Source organism: Mchenga conophoros, linkage group LG7 (genome assembly GCF_057382185.1).
Source record: "Mchenga conophoros isolate Kocher_MC1m ecotype Shallow Benthic linkage group LG7, M_conophoros_male_GT1.1, whole genome shotgun sequence".
In the NCBI taxonomy this organism is placed as follows: Eukaryota; Metazoa; Chordata; class Actinopteri; order Cichliformes; family Cichlidae; genus Mchenga; species Mchenga conophoros.
Genome location: NC_140532.1, coordinates 54,173,976 through 54,197,227, shown reverse-complemented (window position 1 = coordinate 54,197,227; position 23,252 = coordinate 54,173,976). Strand labels below are relative to the sequence as shown.

General features: G+C 41.4%; 1 protein-coding gene across 1 annotated transcript; it reads right to left on the bottom strand.

Annotated features, from left to right (window-relative positions):
* Nucleotides 1-47: 47 nt before the first annotated feature.
* Nucleotides 48-21,699, bottom strand: LOC146571152 (TOG array regulator of axonemal microtubules protein 1-like). The gene is made up of 10 exons (XM_085280199.1): nucleotides 20,919-21,699; nucleotides 17,008-17,551; nucleotides 2,766-2,842; nucleotides 2,239-2,557; nucleotides 1,774-2,013; nucleotides 1,486-1,609; nucleotides 1,264-1,369; nucleotides 926-1,164; nucleotides 675-830; nucleotides 48-577 (listed from the first exon to the last, which is right to left on the bottom strand). Exons 3-10 carry the CDS (start codon nucleotides 2,838-2,840, stop codon nucleotides 337-339), a joined length of 1,500 nt encoding a protein of 499 aa, XP_085136325.1. The 5' UTR covers nucleotides 2,841-2,842; nucleotides 17,008-17,551; nucleotides 20,919-21,699; the 3' UTR covers nucleotides 48-336.
* Nucleotides 21,700-23,252: the final 1,553 nt, after the last annotated feature.

The window sequence follows — 23,252 nt, the reverse complement described above, 5'->3', positions numbered from 1 at the left end:
GAACTAAGAATGTATTAATATTTGTTGACAGAAAAACAGAAACTGTATATGTGCCAACCAAAGTGCCATTTTAATTCAGATGAAAAAAAAAAGGGATTTATTCATTCATTGTCCATTCAGGATCTTAAAAATGTGACAATAATAATGAAATAATACAAATAATGTAACAATAAGAATGCTGTAATAATAATTAATGTAAATCTAAATAATATTGTCCTTCAGAGAAATAGTTTGTAGTCCTGGAGAAGTTTACTCCTGCAGAGCAACTGGGACTGTCTGTGGTCATGATGGTTGAACCTCCAACCACTTTCCCAGCTTAGCCTCAGAGTGCTGCTGCTACTGTAGCAGCCGCTCTTCTCCTCTGTACTTGTCAGGACTTGCATTGTCACATCTGGGGATCCCAGGCCGTGCTGGAGAGGAGAGCCTAGTCTGGATGCTGACCTGCTGCCTGTAATTATTAGCCTTTTTCAGGCTCTTCTCCACAGGACGCCTGTCTTTTTCAGGGACAATCTTCATCCACAAATTCATAAAGTCCTTGTGAAGGGTCAGTTTATTGATGATTGTTCGCCCATGGTACCTGTGGAAGATTACAGTTGTCATTAATTTTCATTAATTGTGTAAACTCACAGAAAATAAAACATTGATGCACTTCAAACCCATTTAAAAGTACCCACCTGGCTTCAGGTGCAGCATCCCCTGCCATTCTAGAGGCAGCAATTAGAAACCTTTCAGTGAAGCTTCCTGCTTTCAGGATGACGGCTGCTCCAAGTTTGTCAGCCAGCTGGTGCAGGTGTTGAGCCGTGCTATTCCTCACTGCGACACAGCGATGGCTGAGCAAGGACAATATTAGACACACAACTCAGTGAACATGATCTCTCTTTCATGTCTTCTAATAAAATCACTACAGCTTCTTCTCTCCTCTTACGTCAGTCCTGTGTTAAACAGAGCGCTCAGAATCCGTCCATGGCTGCAATTTTCCACCATGGCATCAAGTGCCAGATTGACCTCCTGATGAAGAAAGTTGTTGTTGGGCTGTGCAAGCTTCAGCAATAGAGCTCGGCCTGTTGTTTCAACTTCTGGGTCCATTGTTTTCTGGAGCTGAATGTAGAGCTCATCGATGGTATGTATGGCCTCACAGGCTACTGCTGAGCGTTGGTTTTTCACCTAAAATGTGAGTGAAAATCATCAGTTGAGGCTGTAGTATGCACTTGAAGGGAAACTAGCTGCATGAAACACATATAAGAAACATAAAGTGTGCAATACCTCCTCAATGAGGACCAGACACACTTCATGCAGTTTAGTCTTCAGGATGTCCAAGTGGTGCTTTGCCAGAGACTGAATAGTTTGCAACCCCTGTCTTTTCTTAATCCTGTATTTACACAACACAACATTGAACACGACTTCAGGAACACCACAAATAACACAGCCACATTATGCAGCACTGTTTCTGTGCAGTATTTAATGTCTCCTTACTACGTTTCTTACCAGTCGTCTGAAGACAGCAGACTAAAGCTGTGGGACAGGCTCGCTACAGGTGTAGCTAGAGGCGGGAGTTTGACCCTGCCCTCTCTTGGATTATTCTGACTGCACTGACTGTCTGCTTTCTTGTCTGATAATCAATGAGGTTAGGAAAGAGAAACTGTAATTTCTTCTAATTCGAAGCATTGTACATGTTGCAGTGATTAATTGTTCATTAAAATCTTTTTAAAAAATCTCTTAATTTAAAGTTTGATTATTCAGCATCTTCTACAGTTACTGAGGAAAACCACTTACCGTCGATAGGGACGACTTTTGCACGGCGCAGCATCGTCCCAAGCCGAGGTCCTCGTTTTTGCGGTATGGGAACTGTTGGAGGTTTTGGAGTCAAAGGCTTTACTGCAGTAAATGCTTTGGTTGGTACTGTGTGTCCAGGTGAGGTTACAATCCCATCCTGGAAATGCTGCAGTTTTTCCAAAATAGGCCCAAATTTGTCTTTTACCGTCAAGACTCTTATTCCACGAATGACCTTCGTGTCTGTTTAGACAAAAAATAACTACAAATTGACATCTTACTAAAAAAAAAACAACAACAATAAACATTTTTCTTCCTGATTTTTTTTTTCTTCAAAAAAGCATATAAAATGAATGGACAGCAAGAATATGTGTAATTTAGCATTAAAATAGATAATCTACAGTGTCAAATTTTAAAATCTAAACTAACTGATTAACAGCAGGTGTAACCACTAAAGATAAGCATCACCTTTGAACCGACCTTCTCCTGAATGTTTAGCAGAGAAAACAGGCAATTGCGATGGACAAGCTGCTCGAGGAGGTGGAGGAACTGGAGTGAGCGGTGTCATCTCATCAGGGCTAACAATGAGAGGAATGGCCCTCAGCTCACTTGGTGTGTGTGTGTCTACAGAGCTGAGGCTACACAGACTTCTGTTAGGGTCATCCAACCAGGGACTTAAGTTCCAGCTTCTCTGGACTCTCTGTGGAGAGCCTGGGCATTGCTTAGGTAAAGGTGGGAGTCGCACAGCATAATCTCTGGGTCTCTGTGCGGTATGCAATCTGTCTGCCTGTTGAAAGAACACATTTGTCTTACTGCTCTGAGCTTTGTGAAAGTCCAGGATCCTGGACTCTGTGGTGAAGCGCTGACAGTTGCTCTGTCTACAGTGACTTACACAAAAATTACACTGTGCAAAGCAGCAAAATATAACACATCTCTCAGAAACGTTTACATTTGAACAGCAGAGAAGTCAAAAATGAGTATGTTTAGTTACTTACATCTCCATTTGTGCGTTTTCTCTGACTCAAATCTTGAAAGCAATGGAAAAAGGTATCTGATGTCTTTTCAGGCATGACTGAGATAAAAAAGTGAACAAATTGTTTAGAAACAGAAAGTTTTTGAGTGCTTCTCAGTGTGTGAGTGACAAGTTCTAACTCAGCTGCTCAGTAAATCAGTTATGATGATGTCATATGGAACTCACGGTGCATTTTTTGAAAATATTCATATATATACACTATTTTGTGTTTTTACAAAAATATCAGACATGTCTAAATCAAAGGCAGCTTATGATCTCTAATTATGATCTTTAATCAACAAATTTAAATAGACGTCCTAATCACAGCTTCTAAAACTAGACAACACTATACTGATAAATTCATATAAAACAGCAAAAAGGAGATAAAAGCACCATCATAAATAGAGAAATAAGTACAGTAAATAAATAAATACAGTTTTTAAAAAATACAGAAAAAAACGTGTCATTTGCTACAACAACAACAACAAAATAGCAGTTTGGACAAAGCTGTTTCTTCAAGCTTCGCCTGCATTTAGGGGCTGCAAACCTCTGTCCCAAAGGAAGAAGCTGAAATCCTCCAATAAGGGGTGGGAGTCATTTAAAGTAGAGTAACTCATCCTCTACAACTGCCTAGTATTCAAGGACTCTATGTTAAGATGCTCTAACATGGTACAGTACCTTCAGAAACGCCCCAAATTTCTTATATACTGAAAATGAAATCTCTTCTCAGGAACCTTTTCTCGATTCAGTAGAAGTAGATCTAGTATTCATTTTAAAGTTCTAATGTTCGTTTTTAAATGTTTAAATGGTCTTGCCCCACCTTATCTCTCTGGACTTCTTCATCCTTACTCCTCCCCCAGGTTTCTCAGGTCAGCTGACAAGCCGCTCCTGGAGGTACCCAGGTCCAAGAAAAAGCTCAGAGGGGACAGGGCCCTCTCTATTGCTGCTCCTAATCTCTGGAACAATCTGCCCCAGCACATTAGGCCCCTTCACTGTCCACTTTTAAAATGCGTCTTAAAACCCATTTTGACTCCTTGGCATATGACACTGTATGACCCTGAGTTTATTGTTTTTAATCTATTGTACTCATTTTATTGTTTTTAATTCTAAAGATCATTTTATACTTTTTATTTTGCGCTATTTGTGCTCATTTTATTATTTGCTGTCACTCTTATTTATTTATTTTGGGTAAATCTTTTTATTCATGTATTATTTTTGGCATGCCAAGTGTACAGCACTTTGTGTTCAGCTGTGTTGTTCTGAAAGTGCTATATAAATAAATTGCTTGCTTGCTATAGTGACACATGCTGGGCAGTTTTGTGGTTAAGCCTTTCTCAACCCCGAGGCAAGTTATTGAAATGGCAACGGGAGGAAACAACCCGGCAAAATAACACATGACAGCGAGATAAATTTATATTTGCATGTGTATTCAGAGTGTTACCACTATTCTAGGATTTCTATTGTCAGAATAATATTGGTGACTTTAGACCTTTATTTAAACTGTAGACTTGCTTGAACTTAAGAAAGTAGAAGGTTGGTTTGTTATGCTTCAAGGTTGGATTTTATTAATGAAAACATTAAAGGGAAAAATGTTAACAAGCAAACAAACCTTACTAAAAATGTTCATGTTATTCATTGCATTATACAACATAGTGAAGAAAGCTGCAAGCTTGACTAAAATTCAAGTATTAGGGAGCTCCATTAGCATCTAGTCTGGCTTCACTCTACAAGCCAGGACAGGTTTGCGTGACTGGAGGCTCAGACTGTGTATGCAACCGGAATAGACCCATAAAACTGGATGGAGCATTGTTTGACATATAATATTAATTCAGCAGTGGAGTTCTCTGCCAGGGCATGACTGACATTTATGAACATCGCTGTGAGGCATTTTATCACTCTTGGAGCCATATAGAAAATATTGCAGCTCCTCTCCCTGTCAGATAATGGCACTAATTTCACCAGCGTGGTTTAAACCTCTGTGACTGCTGAAGGGCAAGAATTACTGGTTCTTTGTGCGTCTTAATCCTTACCAAATAATGAGAAAAAGTCTGTCATTTTTCACGGCTTATAATTCAAAAGGTGGGCTTTTTCAAACCCCACATTAAAACAAATGTTTCTTTTTTGGCATGTATTCATTTATTTATTTATTTTTGATGCATCATTCCAAAGTAGTTATGCAATATAGAAAAAAAATCTGCAATGAGGTAACCAAGCAGGTCACCAAGGGACAGTCGCCATGGCATTTTGTCCTGATTGTGTCAAGAGCGTGGCTATAAGCATAAAGGAAGAGAAATTCCATCCATCCATTCGCTTCCGCTTATCCTTTTCAGGGTCGCGGGGGGCGCTGGAGCCTATCCCAGCTGTCATAGGGCGAGAGGCGGGGTACACCCTGGACAGGTCGCCAGTCTCTCGCAGGGCCAACACACAGGGACAGACAACCATTCGCACTCACTTTCACTCGCACATTCACACCTAGTGACAATTTGGATTTAACCTATCCCCACAAGCTGCATGTCTTTGGACGGTGGGAGGAAGCCGGAGTACCCGGAGGGAACCCACGAAAACACGGGGAGAACATGCAAACTCCACACAGAAAGACCCTGGCCTGATGGTGGAATTGAACTCAGGACCTTCTTGCTGTGTGGCAACAGTGCTAACCACCGTGCCCCACTCTGAGAACTGCAATAAGAAAAAAAAAAATTCTTATTGCAGTTCTCAGAGTTACGAGATAATCTGAGAGAGCTACAGGAAGTAAATAAACCACTTTTTTTTTCTAGATATGTAATTACCTGAAAGAGTTGCTGAGACATGAACTCGCTTCCTGTTTAGTGGCTTCGCACACTGTTTCAGCTTACCGTAAGCCTGATAAGTTTTGTGAGGCTTTAAAACTCAAAATCATTTCTGACTGTGAAAATTTTTTCAGTTTTTCCAAAACTCCAAAATGTGGGAAGCTGAATATAATAGAAGCTAATTTCCTACGGTTATGTGGAAAAGAAAGCTGTCACAGGACTGTGAAAAACTAAATACACTTCATTATTCAGTAGCCTGTAGAGCTACTTCTGCAGCAATAACTTGAACTAATCACCTTCTGTATTGCTTCATCACTGTCACATTGTTGTGGAGGGATTTTGGCTCATTCGTCTTTACAGCATTGCCTTGGTTCATTAACATTTGTGGACATTCGTGCATAGCTCTCAAGGTCACGCCACAGCATTTCAATCAGTTTGAGGTCTGGACTTTGAGCCATTGTTGTACATTTTGGGGCTTATTTTGCTGTTGCATGACCCAGTTTTCACTCAAGCTGTGGGACAGATTGGCCTTACATTTTATTCTAGAGTACTTTGGTGTACAGGTTAATGGTTGAGCTAATAACGGCAAGGTACCCGTGTCATGTGGTTGGAAAACAAACCCAAATCATCACCCCTCCTCCAACTGCATGTTGGTATGAGGTTTTTGTTGTGATATACTGTGTTTGCTTTTTTCCAAATGTGGTGCTGTGTATTATAGCCAAACATCTCTTTGGTAATCTTTGGTCTCGTCTCTGCAAAGCATATTGTTCCAGAGGTCTTGTGGTTTGTTTAGATGCAGCTGTGAAAGCCTGAGCCATGCTGCAGACTTTGTTTTAGAGAGAAGAACTTTAACATGCTAATTGAGGCCTGTAGAGTCTGGGATGTAGCTTTTAGGGGTTTTTTGCAGTTTCTTTGAGCGTTGCACAATCTGACCTTGAGGTGAATTAGCTTGGACTGCCACTCTTGGCAAGACGGTTGAATGGTCTTAACAGATCCCTGAATGCTCCAGCCCAACAAACTGCTAAAATGTCAACTTTTAAAGAGGCGATCACACTTGCTGACGACTGCACAGGGTCCTGTCAAAACTCTTTGTAACATTTTGCTTAATCTGAGGAATCCCCTGCTGCTTTATTTGGCATGAAACGTTGTGCGGTTAAACATTTTCAACTCCGAACAACTGGTGTTGCTGAAGTGCTTAAGACACTGCTATGATAGCTATGAGTGCCCCTTATCAGTGCACCAGATTTTACTATACGGCTGTGGGCTTACCACTGAACTCCAAAAGCAGAAAAAATAATAACACATTAAGGCTGTGTACAGCTTTGGATGTTCCCCCTGCCAAATATCTTTTAGAAAAATATCACAAAATTCAAGCCAGTCATTTCATTTCATATTTAGGATTAAGTCTGCCTTCACTTTGCTAAATTCCAAAGCTTCCAAAAATGCCAAAGTAAATAATGCTGTAATTTCCTGTGCCCCATCTAAAGGCCTACTCTGTGTTTACAAAAACATGTGGTTTTTATACTCTAAAAGACCCATGGCAACGGCAACGCCTTTGACTGAATCCTCTCTTGGGACATTACCATATCTGATTCAGTGTGTGGAAAGGGTATATTAGAAGATCCAGACCCTGTTAAGAATCAAACATCCTGTTCCTCTAGCAATCTTCCACCAAAGTCATTAAGAACCCCCTTTCTAATATTAGAAGCTCCTTGACTCGAAATGATGATAACCCTGTCCTTTGGAATGGCAGTGTCTTAAAATTGTGTTTTGCAGGGTATAGAAAAATAGAAAAAGTGCAAAACTTTTCTTTGGAAGTGCATGTCATTGTTAAGTTCATACCCAAATTATTCTAACAGGGTGCATATTGGATGGTCAAGCATTTGTGTCACTGCACACTCATCTCTTTGGAACCAACAAGCTGACAATTTGTGCATTTTATCCAGCTATTGTTCAAATGCACAAGAAGATGGCAAGGAGTTTCAAATTCCTCTACTTTTTCAGTCATTACAATTTCTGACAAGTTTGGCAGAACAAAAGTTGCCCTTTTTTTAATCAGATATACAGCTGTGACAGAGAGAGTACATTGAGTGAGGCTTGTAGTAAGAAATAGCTTTGAGTGCTCTAATTGAGTAGAAAAGTAGTATATGAGTACCAGTCCGTGGTGTTGTGCATTTCTGCCAGTCTTGCGGTCTGCTCATATGCAACTTTACAAGCCTAAGCCATGCTGTCATGTTCTATATAAAAGAAGAGGCTTTTTCCTGCTAACCCTTGGAAACAACACATACTTGTGCTCCTATGAATTTTAACATTTAGCATTCTAACTGAGGTCTGTAGAATCTGAGAGCTCTTGGGTTTTTTGGTATTTTCTCTAAACGTAGCATGGTCTTACCTTTGGCTGACATTGCTGGGAAATCCTCTCCTGGGAAGACAGCTGGCAGCTGTCCTGAATGTTTTCCACCACCTGTTAATAATCTTTTTCACCGTGGAATGGTGGACTGGAAATAACTTTTATTATAACATTTCCCAGACTGATTGTCAATTTCTGCTTTAACAACATTGCTGAAGGCTTTCCTCTTTGACATTGTGTTAACATACCCATGAATGCTCCAGTCCAGCAAACTGATAACATTTCCATTTTTATAATAGACTTGATTAACTGTTTACCAAATTTGCTGGTGATCAGTTAATCAAGTGTATTTGACTAGCAGCACCCGGCTGCTGCCTACACTCTTACATCCAGTGGAAGGAGCAAAGGTGTACTTAGTTTTTCCTGGGACTGCATAGATTCCTTCATCCTATTGGTAGCCCAGTCATGAAAACCTGGGTAAAATATAAGAATTTTGGGGTAGTTTCTCAGGTTTCCACACTTGCTGGTGAGTCTTTCTAGACTAAAATCAGTAGCATCAAATCCAGGTAAATGCCATTTGTTATTAAAATACTTCAGCAGATTGGTAATTTTTTCTGACTAACTGGAAGTAACAAGTTAATTGTTAGTGACTTTATGGATTCATTTGCATGAAATAGCCTTTTTTATACTTTGCATTTTCCACAGTCTTGTGTTTTCTTCCTCGTGTGCTGCATGGAAACTGTATTAGAGATAAAAATGATGCCTCAGTGTAAAATCTGATTATCATAGCCCTGCATGACTTTGGTCAAAAGCCCAAATCAATTTTTAGATATTTCCCTTTTCACTCAGCTGCTCCTTAGACAAACAAGACAGCCTTTGTTTCAGTTTTTTTTTTTTACCAAATTACATGTTCACCAGAAGGTAGGTTAGGCATTTACCTCATCTGATAACCTCATTCTTGATTGAACACTTAAGTGGATAATGTGAGTGGGAGGCTTTTCAGCACAAGTCCCCTGGAAACATTGGACCATGTTCTTGTCAACAACCAGTGTGAGTCATTCATTAAAGAAAAGTGCTTCCTGCGATCGAAGCCCAAAATAGATTGTGGCATTACAGATGTTAGCTTTAGCAGTTACTCTGGGCCTTTAATGCATTCATTTCACATAAATGCCTCAGTGCAAGTTCAAATGGTAACGCTTATATTTTCTTCCCATCATGTATGCCTCACATTCTGTTTTTCTTGTTCAAAAAAGAAACCCTGCATCTACTCTGTATGCTGAGTATTTTTAGTATTTCACTGTACACCCAAGGGATTCTAACTGCTTTAGCAATCTATTTGTCCCATCGTAGACCACAAATTTTCTGCTTTGCACTGCACTCTGTGTTTAGATACGCTCTAGGCAAATTTGGGTGAAGCAGTGCTCTTGTGTGACCCTTCAAATGAATGACTATATTCATGGGTTTGGGTGTCATATGCTACCTTTACAATGCTTAGAAATACATTTTTTAAGTCTTGGTGGCGTGTTTGTGCCTTAAGGAGCAATGAACGTAGCCACCAGCAGGGGACTGACAGTTCTTCAGTTTCTTACAGTCCACTCGCAAAACCGTCACAGAAGCACACGAACACGTTATGGTAGTTCTCAGTTGCATCGCATTACTTTAAGCTTGACTTCTCTCTTGACTTCTTATGTATCCTTTTGTCTTGCAAGTCTGGAACATGCAACTAAGGAAGAATCCTTGATTTTTCATGTTGTGAGCTATTGAGCTATCGACCCCAACTAAGCAGCAGACACGTCCTCAGAACACGACTCCAATATGTCGCATCAGAGGTGGCCTTTGGTATCCTTTTTTCTAGGAAAGGTTTTCTCTTTTAATTGATTGAAGGTATAATACTATTTGTCTGACTCCGACTCATGATTGTATGCCCAGTGTCTGTGCTTGTATTTGTATCTTTGCTAGACTTTGTTGCTGTGTATATAAGAACACGTGTTCCACTTGTTTGCTCATCTTTTCACATTAGTCAATAAAATAAACTTGCACTTGTGCAGTTTCCAAAGACTAAGGCCATCTGTGTATCTTTATCTGTCACACTGAGCCACTTGTAACGAGAGAGAGCGAACATGTCTCCACCAAGCTGATTATTGCACAAGCCTATAATCTGCGAACATCTGCAGCTTGACTAGTCTGTCGCCACTGGTCTCCACGGTGCGAGAAATCCGCCAACAGCAGATTTGTCGACTTTCTGCTTAAAAGAATTATCTCAGTTTGGAGCCAAACACAGTCTTGCTCAATTTCAGCGGGCAGACAGGGTTGAATAAAGAGCCATATTGATCAGGTTCAATTCAGAGTAATCTCTAATACACAGAAAGAACTATGACATACGTGAGCTAGAATTCTATTGCACCAAACTACCAGATGAACTGGAAGAATGTAAGTGTTGGTCGGAGAAAGTATTAAAAAGTGTAAATAAAACACCCCAACCGGTCGCAGCAGATGGCCCCGCCCCTCCCTGAGCCTGGTTCTGCTGGAGGTTTCTTCCTGTTAAAAGGGAGTTTTTCCTTCCCACTGTCGCCAAAGTGCTTGCTCATAGGGGGTCATATGATTGTTGGGTTTTCTGTGTATGCGACTGTTGTTGTGATTTGGTGCTATAAAAGAAAATTGAATTGAAGTGAATTGAAGTGAAAAGCTAATAACACAGTTTGTTTGTTTGTTTTTCCACATGTTGAGTTCTGTGGTGATTATTTCCTTTTGTTTTGGTTACAATTTTTCAATTTTGAATATGTTTTGGAGATCCTTCCACATAACTACTTTTATTTAAGTTAATGACTTAAATGCATTTCATAATAGATTACAGCAATATTTTTAAAAGCGCCAGAATGTTAGAAATAGTCTTGTTGGTGGTTTCAGTGACAAATAAACTGGACAAACTGAAAGAGTTTTAAATCTCAGGCTTGTTTTCAATAATTGGGTGAAAATTACTTACTCGCTGAATGCTAATAATTGCATGTGGTGTTGAGATCAGATGACAGACTCGGCCATTGAGGATATATCCCATTTCTTTGACTTGAGAGATTTTGGGGTTGCTTTTGCAGTATGGTTTGACTCATTATCCATGTGCTCTGTGGAGCACCGTCCAATTGCTTTTGCAGCAACTGGATGAATCTCAGCAGAGAGTAATCACCCTGCTACTTCTGTCTGCAGTCACATCATCAGTAAACACTAGTAATTTAGTTCTAGTGGCAGCCATACATGCCCGTTCTCTGCCTCGGTCATGTTTGATGTTCACAAGCTGTTTCTCTCCTTCTCCAGCCTTTTCTCTTCCCAACAAGCTCATTTTGGTTTTATGTGTCCAGAGACAGACGAACTTCCAGGTCTTTTTGATTTTTTTTCTGGCAAAGTCTGATCTGGCCTTCCTGCTCTTTAGTGTAACCAGGGGCTTGCACCTTGTCATAAACCGACTGTATCTCTTGATGCATCTATTGGTCTTTCGGGTCTTTTGGCACTGCTGAGCTGGCCAGTACATTCCTTCTTTTTAATAATGTACCAGATTGTTGACTTGGCGACTTCTGAAGATTTTCCTACCTGATAGTTTTGAGTTATTTAACCTCACAATCCCCCTCCGTTGTATTGACGTCTTTTTGGACATCATCCTAATTCCAGTAAAAAGCTACCAAATACAAGTTCAACACTTGGGACACTAAATCTTCTATCTTATCTTAATATGTAATGAAAAACATAAAATAATGTATGTATGTATGAAATAATGAGGGAATGGGCCTGATCTGGCCATGTCAGTGAACTATCCAATTAATTTTGAACTTTTACCGTAGTTTTCTGCAGCTTTTTATTGAACAGTAGTTCATTGTTGTGCAGGTTCTACATTCTGAGCTGATGAAATCAGCAGCTGTAAGCTATGTGTTCCTGCGACCGTTAAGGCTGTGCTGGCAGACCAAGTGAGGCAAATCCAGTCTATTCCAATTATACTGCGGAGCACTTTACTCCACTTAAGTGCATTACCCCCTAATCAGTGCCTGGCTGTGCTCAGTTAGTACTTAGTGCATGACCTTTCCTTCATATTCATGAAAAGTAAGAGCTGCTGGAAAATTAGCTTCAGTCACAGTGAATTCTCTTATTCATATGTGAAGTTGCATTTATATGTGAAACGAAGTAATGTTTCTTTTAAGTTTTGATCAACAACAGTAACTGGCACAGAACACACAGTAGTTATAAATGCATTAAATCAAACAAGTGTAAATGCATTCAAGGTTCACTATGGATTTTTCAGCCGCTTTTTGTCGCTGTAACACTTCGTATTTTCAGTAACTGCCAATGTGAAGGAGCAGAAACAAGTTGAGAAAGCAACGCTGACATGTCATCATCTTCCTCGCTGATACGGTAAACTTGTAAGAAAGCGCTTCCTTATTTAGGTGTCACGTCCTTATTGCACATTTAAAAAACAGAGAGCAGCTTTATTGTACATCTGGATTTTTATTTGTAGACATGTGCTATTTGTTCATAAATCACAATTTGTTACCGTCCTGTTAGCTCTGTTTTTGGTCTCTGGGTAGGTTTTAACTGCCTCTCTGCTGTCTTGTGTTGAACAGGCAGTGCACGGGGAGAGCTGCTGAAAACAAATGCAAAACAGGGAAAGAACAAACTCTGCAACAAAGTGAGCTCTTGGGTTGTAATTTTATTAAACTGTTACGGTCTGCTATGGTCAAAGTTTTGCTTTTTTTTTTTTTTTATTGGTCAGAGTTTTCTTATTTATTATTTTCTATATTCTTGTAATTGTTGTGCTTTAAGTTCTGTAGTTTCAGCGCAGGTTATATTTAAGTCCTTGAGTTTCCAGTTTATTTTGCCTCCCCTGTGTTTCCTTTATCCTGTTATCAAGTCTTAGTCCACAGGTATCGAACTCCAGGCCTCGAGGGCCGGTGTCCTGCAGGTTTTAGATGTCTCCTTGATCCAACACGGCTGATTCAAATGGCTAAATAACCTCCTCAACATGTCTTGAAGTTCTCCAGATGCCTGCTAATGAAGTAATCATTTGATTCAGGTGTGTTGACCCAGGGTGAGATCTAAAACCTGCAGGACACCGGCCCTTGAGGCCTGGAGTTCGACACCCTTGTCTTAGTCTCTCTGGTAGGTGTTTTTCTGTCTTGTTACTTTCTGCTTTCATCTGATAGTCATTTATCTATGGTGCCATGTTTTAGTTTTACTTCCCCATGTTTTGTCTGATTTAGTTCAGCTGTGTCTCCCAGGTGTCTCACTCTTCCCCAATTACCCTTCTGTTAGGTTGTTTTTGCTCCTATCCTGTTCACTTTTCTCTGTCAGTTATGCTTTATGTATTTTTGCTTAAAACCTATGGATTCTGCAGTTGAGTCTCTGTTGCATATTTTCATTGCAGCAGGCAGTGGTGCACAGGTGGCAGCTGGAAGAGCTGCAGGCCACCGGCATGCCTCAAACACCTCCAGGATGGGGCAATGAGCCACCAGTGTCAAGGGGCATTTTCACGGATTTCCACAGGCTATCCTAAAGTGGCTGGGGCTCTCCCCAGAAGACCATTGTTGCTGGTTCCAGGGTGACTGCATGGGAGCGAAGGAACAACCTTTCGCTTTTCTCTCCTCTCGCTTTTCGTCCTTGCCTGGGGGGTAGGCTAGGCCGGACTAAGTCAGGCGATGGCGGTATGTGGTCAGGTGTGGTTTGTCGCTCAGCTGCAGGGGAGGGGTGGAGCAATGGGTCCAGGGGTCTGTGCTAGGGGAGGCTAGCTGACAGCTGATTCCCATTGCACTAATCACCTAATCACCCATTCCCCTATCTCAGTAGCTGCTGGGGCCTGGAGCGGAGAGTTGTGCCTGAGAGCTGACCATGGAGCAGATCAGAGACTGTGTGCGAATAAAAAAATCACTAAAACGCAACTCCGAACTCTTCCCTTGTGTTTGAATGTGTGGAGGGCGGGGACAAGTAACAGAGTGTTACACCGTGTTATAAGCCAATTGGATTGCATGCTTTTTCTTAGTAAGCCTAAGTAATTATAATTTACAGTGGAGTCTCTTTCCAGTTTAACACAGATCTCTTCCTCTTATGACTTTCAGTAGCTACCACACTGCAGTCTCAGCATATCTACACATTTTATGGCCTAAAATGACATGCACTTTTCTGTGGTTGTAGCAACTCTGACACTGGAAGAGGCTAACTTCTCACAAAAGATGTTGGTGTCGTTGGCTTTTAGTGAAACAGCGACAACGGTTGAAATGTGGAAGACTTAATTCTTATTATTTTACTGTTTTGTGTTTTTTGTTGTTTTTTTAAATGCAGTAAATGTAGTTTTGCATCTGTGGACACAGCCGTGCTAACTGTTTCACTCTGCTTTAAAAATGCTAAGCTACGCACCCAGTGTCTTGTGGGTGGGAGTATAAAAGTATTATTAGGCATGTAACGACAACCACAGGAGCTACAAAAACTTTCTGTTTACTAAGCAGTAAGAACAAAAACTGAGTTTCAAATGAGATTCTTGCAGACCTCACGCTGCGTGCCATCAGCTATGTGCTTATTTTTCCACTCACAGTCCAAAGACATTCAAGGGAACTGAACAAAGTTTTAATGGCAAAAAACTTTCTCAGTGAGGATCATGTTACAGTCCAGTTCATAACCTTTAGACAACCCTTAAGAAAAGCGTCATGATCACCCAGGGCAGAATGGCTCTTTTGATTCTCGTTATCTGGGACAGCCTCAATCCTGCACTTATGTTAATCCATCGGTTGCAGCACCATGCAGCTGGTGTCTGTGACACAGGACTGAGCTAAAGCAGATTTCCAGTGATCTACAAACCCGGATGGCATACACAGAGTCTGAGCCAGGGCCTCTTACGCAAGTTCAGCCAGCTGTGGCTGTTTGGGCTGTGCGTGCAGGGAATGTGTTTACATAACGCTCATTTAGGCTTTTCCCTTCACATAGCAGGACCTAAAGAAAGTCAGAGGCATGCTGCTAGTACTAGACAAGAAGTTCCAAAAAGTTCTGTACAAGAGTTGTTGTTTTTTAATTCGGACACTGATGTTTATGAGGATTATGTAACAGTGGAAATAAAATATTGTGACTGTTTACTGAATAAAAAAACTATTATTCCTGAAAGTTAAATACAGCATAGCTTCAGCCCCACACCGGGTAACCTATTTTTCTGTCCTGTGGCTACGTTTGGATTAAAAAATGGAGTGTGAACTGCAGTGGTGCCATTGTAAGACATTCATATAGGAAAACAACTCTTATATTACTATTATTATCTATTATCTACTATTACTATCTTATTAATATTGTACTTACTCCAGAAGTTGATTCAGTTCATCTGAATGTAGCATTTTCAGTGGGAGGCTGAAGAAGTCACTTGGATAAGTGATAAAGCCTTTCTCCCAGTGAATACGCTGCATCAAGATGAGCAGAATCAACTATTACCTGGATGACCGAGCATGCATCAAAAAGTATTCTGCAGTATTTACAGTCCACCCCTGGCTATCGGTGCTCATAACACTCAAATATCATGTTTGGAAGCATCATTTTCTGTCCCAGATGGGATCAGGCAGCTCAGGTTAAGTCTCAGAGTATTTCAGGTACTGCTTTCATGTGAGATGACCTTAATGTGTCTCTGCTTCCATGTGCCACTGCAATCATGATGGCAGCACAGACTCCTGTCCTGCTTTTTCCTCAGGCGCAGAATCAGCTCCTGATCTGCACTAAGCCCTGGGCCTTAAATCCCTCTCAGACACTCAATAATGCGCTTCGTGTGGGACCACACCGGGGTCGTGTCACTCTTCTGAGCCCTGACAGAGGGAGAACCTTCTCCTCCCCCCCATCATCCTCTTTTATTTGTTCTCAACCACTTGGTCTCAGCTTTTTCTACTTTTTGACCTTCCATTCTCATTCCCCTCCACTGGCAGCTCTAAATATGACCGCAAATCCAAAAGGAAGCAAAGGAAAATCAAGAGGACCTCTGCAATGACTCTACCTTTTCTAACTGACATCACATCTAATTAGGCCAGTGAAATTGCTACAGTCATACGTGGCTCGACGGAACTGCATTAAAAAAAAGTCCTGCGGTCTGCTGAACTAAAAATAAAACAATGCAGTTGAATGTGAAACTTTCATGTGGCACATGTTCTGCTGCACTTTCAGATCAATGATTGACGAGTGTTCTGAGGAGCTGTGAAACTACAAAACAAACCTCACACGCACTAAGTGTGAATCACCGTCTGGCCGTTTCAAGCAGCGATGCACTGACTGTGCTATAAAAGACACAAAGTTCACATCAAGTGATAAATGACTTCCAAAAATATAGCAGCCAGTAATGATTGGCAAAATTCAAGCACCATGTGAACTACGTGTAGTTAGCATGTGGGAGCCATTACTGCAACATGTACCAAGGCTTTTTCTGTTTTACTGATTGCTTATGAGGTGCACTCTAGAAATCTATTTGCACTGCATTTAAAGCTCTTTCTTGAAAAGATGCACTAAAGAGTATTTTTAATCTAACAATTGATTCAGTTGCAGTGTATGGCTTTATCATTGCTAATGACTTCCTTCAGGAAGTTTAGACTTTGACAATAAAAAGCTCTAAGTCTATGTGCAGCTTCTTGCACAGCAAAATTGGGTAGCTGGCGCACAAAGGTGCAAAAGTAAAAAGAAGAGAAACCGATACACAACGAGGGGGGGGGAATAAATAAAAAAATTAAATAAAAAGCAATTTATATGAATACATATATGTGAGTGAAACTATTTACATGGTGTATGTGTAAGAAACATTAAAACAGAAACATTGTGGGTCTGTATACAAGGGCAGTTATATAATGTAATAGATAAATAAGGGTGGAAGGGCTATGGTCATTTAGGGTGGAGATGGTAGTTCTACTGGGACCAAAATATTGCACATGAGCCAAAAGAATTGCACAGAACATGAAAAGACTGAGATGTTGCACATAGATGATCAACAGCAGTGTCAGAGTGGATGTGTTGGGGAAGTCTTTACACACTCTTAGTTTGCATTAAGAGTTCTGACAGCCCACGGGAAGAAGCTGTTCTTTAATCTGTTGGTTTTGCACCTGATGCATCTGAACCTTTTTCCAGGGGCAGGATGTTGAAGAGGTGGTGGTTAGGATGGAGGTGGTCCTATATAATTGCTCTGGCTCTGGAGAGACATCTTGAGCTGGGAATAAAGTCCAGGGAGGGGAGTGGACAGCCGATCCCCTAAGTTTGCAAGTTTGACCACATGTCTTTTAAACATGCTTTACAAATAAAGCTAACTTGACTTGGATCAACTAAAGACCCTTCATGGAGCTTTTACAACAACCTGACAGAACAGCAGAAGAATCACAGGGCTCAAAACCCCCTCCACCATCACTGCTGTGCCCATTTACAGAGGGAGAACGCAGCCAACGAGGTAGATCAGACATCTGAATGCCTCCTGGGTGAGGTGTTTCAGACCAACCACATCCAACAAAGACCCTGGAGCACACTCAGGACACACTGGAGAGATTAAATCTTTCAGCTGGCTTGGGAATGCCTTCAGGTGCTCCCAGAAGAGCTAGATGAAGAAGCTGGATAGAGGGAGGTCAGGGCATCTGTGGGATCTGCTACCTCCATGACCTGGATCCAGATAAGAGGTAACAAATGAATGATTTTGGTTGATTTGGTCCTGAAGACCACAAGCAGGAAAAAGAAAGAAATCTGATAGATCACTTCTAGCAACTCAAAACTACTAAACTAATGACATTTTTTTAAAATCAGTGTTCATCTGATCGAGTTGAATTATGGGTAAAAAGGAATTTAAAAAAAACATTGCTCTCTTTTCGTACTATTCAAATCATTTTCAAAGTCTATGTAGAGAGAGGCTGACTTTATTACCACAATGAAACGATGCATAGATGGATGACAGCGAAATCCGAAAATAAATACATGAAAAAATGTGTTATACCACAACTTCCTGCAGAACATCGAGCCAACGCCTAAAATGCTAACACTGATATCATTTCTTGGTCACACACGAAGCTGAACTCGAGTTATTGTAACAAAGGTAGACGGGCCTAAAGACAGTATCCTCCGTTTCTGAGCTCAGAGTGTACACAGTTTGTCGGTACACCCGACATTTAGCAGCATTACACAGAGACCACAATATCGCCGAGTCATACACCATCCTCTCATTTCACTGTAATCCAGGCCGCGAGGGTTTTAATCACTGCGCTCGTTGTATTTTGCCACACATGGAGACGACTCCCGTGCGCTCTGAAGGAGCAGTTCAGGTCCCAAAAATCTATTTCAAACTCCAACTCAGCTGTATTCACTTATAACTGTGTTTGTTTATTTAATTGTTGCAACACAAGCGTTCCCACAAGTCCTGAAAATAATATTCTTTTATTGGTATTCCACCCTGTTCATAACCTCTGCATTGTGTACTTTGTGCATTCACTTGCCCGAACTCAACCAAACGCCACCCACACATACAAACACTTTTGCTTGTGTCCACATTGCATCATTCATGTGACTTTGCACGAAGAGCTGTATCAACAAAAGTCAGGTACGCTGCGGCGACTTGAGCAGGGCACACATGACAGTTTGAGCTCTTGCATAATCGTCAGGGATCTTTTTTGCTTTAAGGAAGAAGAAATACTTAAATTACATGTCACACAATCTGGGCTGGGCGTCTATAATCAGCTAGGGTTGCCAACTCCCTGAAAAATAAATAAGGGACACCTCGTGGCCAGGACCGGGCGACCCAGTTGTCTTCACCCTTCCCAGTGTGGTGAATTTTCTAGCTCTTTTTTTGTGTGTGAAATTATTTTTTTAACCATTTGACTTGAAGTTGATTTAAGTAGATGCATATTCTATTCTTTGTGATATCAACACATGTGAAACAAATGATCATTTAGCTATTTATTTTTAGCTCAAAATGACAACATTAACACAGTAAAACAGGTCTCTTTCTTAAACAGAAGCCTGTCATGCTTAACTTTTGAGAATATAAGTAAATCTTTCTTTAAAAGAACTCTGTCCTGCTTAACTTAAAATAATAGAAAACAATAGAAAGAAAAATATTCTTGTAACAGTGCCAAGCTGGTCAAGAAGGCTCACCAGCGCCTCTTCTTCTTGAGGACTCTGAGGAAGAACCACCTGTCCTCAGACATCCTGGTGAACTTCTATCGCTGCACCATCGAGAGCATCCTGACCAACTGTATAACAGTCTGGTACGGGAACTGCTCTGCCTCGGACCGGAAGGCGTTGCAGAGGGTCGTGAAAACTGCCCAGCGCATCGCCGGAGCACCACTTCCTGCCATAAAAGACATCTACAGGAAGCGGTGTCTGAAAAGGGCTGGGAAAATCATCAAAGACCCCAGTCACCCATCACATGGACTCTTCACCCTCCTGCCCTCTGGGAGGCGCCACAGGAGCCTCCGGACTAAGACCACCAGGTACCGGAACAGCTTCTTCCCCACAGCTGTCAGACTCCTGAACTCTGCCTCCTGACATCTGACCCACGTTAAACTCATGGACTGAACATACACACACCCACAATGGACAACTGTACCCTCAAACACACAATAATAACATGGACTGAACCACCACTCACAACCACTAGCACTTTATATAGCCTCTGTAGAAACTATCTACACCCTCACTTATCTTAACTGCACTACTGTATAGCTCTGTGTAAATAATCATTCTGTACATTCGATAATCTTTAATCCTACAACTGTTTACAACTTGCATAGTTCCCATTTCTGTATAGCTGTATATCCCAGATTCTGTAAAGTTATTTATTTCATATTCTGTATAGTTTTTCATATTTATATCCTGTTCATATCCTGTACATACCTATAGTTATAGAATATTCACAACATACTTCATACCGTGTACATTATAACATACCATAATAGACCCATTTCTGTAATATACTCACATGTCTATCTTATTGCTAATATATATTGTAATATATCTATATCACTAAAGCACTTCTGGATGGATGCAAACTGCATTTCGTTGCCCTGTACCTGTGCATGTGCAATGACAATAAAGTTGAATTCTATTCTATTCTATTTAGTGCATTTAGTACAATTGGCTTCAGTTGAGGTATTATTTCAGCTTTTCTAATGCTAATCAGCTGCTCCTGTTTGTAAACCCGCTTGTTCCCATGATTACGCATCATAACTCATCATCATTATTCACCTATGTATTACTTTTATGTATTAGTCATCTATTTGTAATCATCTATCCTTGCAGTTGTTTATTACACAAAATAAATTATATTATCACACTTCTGGCCACATAGCGCTGATATTCACTGCACATGCCCATATTAACTTTTTCCAGCCAGGTGTTTTCCTTTTCCCATTCTTCCCTTTCTCTGAGGGAAACAAACATTGCTGCTCTAACGCTGGGCTCACACTGTGCGGTTTTAGGCCCATTTTGAGCCGATTTTTGAGTGATCGGACCGATTTTGGCCTTCATCGTGCGTCGTGTAGTATACGTGGGGTAACGAGAAGTGATTAACACCTCACGACCAGTTCCCGATCATCAATCGCTCGTGAGGGTGTCACCGCAGCTGCTCGCGCGCAAACACGTAAACGTCGGTGAAAAAGACGGAGCAGCACAGCTGTGCAGCGTGTGATCTGGACACAAGCGATGGAGGCACAACTTGTAGAACTTTGGAAAGCTCATCCGAGCCTTTTCGATGTGGCCTCACAAAATTATCACGACCACAACAACCGTGAAAATAGTTGGATTTACACTGCTGCTTAATCACAGCTGCCTGATCAATGTTTTTCATTAGCAATTTAGCAAAGTTGATGGTGGTGGTGTGTCTGTGTGAGTGAAAGACAGAGAGAGAGCGACAGATTGTCTGTTATAACCTTCATTTTATGGCGGGGGTAACTACTTTGGCACAACAGCGGCACAGTGTGAGCACTCAGGTCGCATCAGAGCATCGGGCGGTACAGTGTGAGAGTACATCGTGACCTACCAACTTCTAACCCCTGCGAGTCAATCGTGCAGTTTGAGCAGGAGCTGAATAACGTGACTGAAAAAATCACACAGTGTCTGCCCAGCTTTAGGTGTACTGTCATCCGAGACTTGCACCGCAGAGTCGGCGTTTGTTTCCCTGTTGGCCCTGCTTCTTGTTGTGGTCACCTGTTGTCTTCCGGTATTTTCTCCGAAAGCGACCTTTCCTCGACCAATGAGATGAGCGGTAATCTGAATTGTCATACTCGAATTGTCATAAGTGTGCTGTCAGCTCATTGGTCACAAAGCAGGAGAGGGGCTGGGAATTATGTTTTCAAACAAGGCGTTAATTCCATTAACATTTATAGACTACTTTTGATTCTCACTGTATTACGGGACAAAGTGCGTCCCTTATTAGCTCAATACGGGACGTGTACTTTTGTTTCGAAATACGGGACGATTCCGTATTTTAAGGGACGGTTGGCAACCCTATAATCAGCAGATCCAGGATAGTGGAATTCATGCTGCGATCACAGACTGACTTCATAGAATTTATTCCAGTGTACCGTGACACAGGCGAGTCTTTTCTTTCCTACTCGTTCCTCAGCCTGTTTGTGATGGCCCGCGCAAGCTCGGCCTGAAGCCATCAGTTGCAACATGAGATCTGAGAGCCGGGGCTGGAGTTTTGGCTTCTCCCCAAGTCACAGAATGTACTTGAGCAAATTCCAGCAGCAAAATTAATACGGGCCAGAGTGGATTTATCTATCTGCGTCTCAGATTGCATGCATCTAGAGGAACAAGCCGTCTTCCCGCTGCTGTTTTCATTGTCTTTATCTATAAAATTCTTTTTATTCTTTTGCTGTGTGATCAAGAATAAATAAATAAATAAAAAAACAGCCCACTAAACTCCAGCAACTTGTTACAAAGCTAGAGCGTGTACTGCCTGCATGTTTAAGTTACTTTTATTTATACAGCTACAACGGCAGCCCACTGGATGGCAATGATGTTTGTGTAGCCAGATGGGCTACTCGCCTTCCGTTGTTTTTCTTCTCTCATTCTCTCTCTCTCTCGCTCGCTCTACCACCCTCGCTCTCTTTCCACTGCACTCGCTCCTTGTATCAGGTGATCGGGTTAATTGGGAACCCACCTGCACATTGATTGCAGGGTGGCGCTAGCCTGTATAAAGCTAAGCCGATGTCTTGTTGGATTAATTCCTCCCGAGCTTCTGGTACGATACAGCAGTAAATGCTGGCGTACTGCGACGGATTGATCAGCAAGAGCCGATTATACGACAGCTACAGGTATGCTCTCGCTTAACCTTGGATTCCCTCCGAATACTGGAATTGGTGTTAATATCCTTTTCCGGCCTGTTGTAGCGCAGCAGTCTGTTTAATTCTGCCATTGCGGAGAGAGGTGTTCGTGGTATCTCCACCAATGAGAGTATAGTGCCTCCGGTCCTGGGGTAAGCTGTTAGAACTACTTTTATTAGCATTCATAGCTATAAGAGTTTAAGGTTACACTTATCTGTTTCAGGGTTCACTGCTGTACTCACCTCTCCATGGTAAATTGTCCAACCTAAATTGGAAGAGTGGACTGCCTTCTCAGTTGCTGTTGTGAACTCCTCCTTGGTGGAGTCTGCTGTCTTGTCTCGTTTTGTCTTATCTTGTTTTTATTAAGTAGGCTTACCTTTTTTTGGGTTCGCCTGGTGTTCTATTTTACCCTGGACTGTTGCTCGTACCCACACTTCTGTGATCGGGCTGAAGTGATTCTCTGCCCGAGTGTCGTGCTGGGACTCTAAATCGCCTGGGTGGCCGGTCTCAGCCGGTGGGGAGCCAGACCGGCCTACGCTTGAGAATAATTATTACCAGCACGAGTGGTAGTTTGACCCGTGGGGAATAAGCCTTTCCTGTGTGTGTGTGTGTGTGTGTGTGTGTGTGTGTGTGTGTGTGTGATTTCTTTTATTAAAGTTATTAACGTGTGTTTTAGTCTTTTTATGATTTGTAGCGAGCCTGACGCTCAGTGTCCTTTTATTCTTTTAACATACTTTTCTGTGTTTTATTTCAGTGAAGGAGGACGAGCCAGTGGCCCTGGGACCTCAGGTGGTGGGTCGTTTTCACACTTTCTTTTGTACAGCACTGGGTGGTCTGCAGTGATTCTTTTGGTGTGATTTTCTTTTGGTTCCACGGCTGCTGGTAAGTCCAAGTTCCACGATTGTTTATTTTTACTGTAGGACACTGTCAATAATGACGCTACATCTTGCCTTTTAATATTTTATTTATAAAATATTATTTATAATATTTTATTTCTATAAATAAAACTGTTTTAATATTGGAAGCCAACCTGCCTCAGTGTGCAT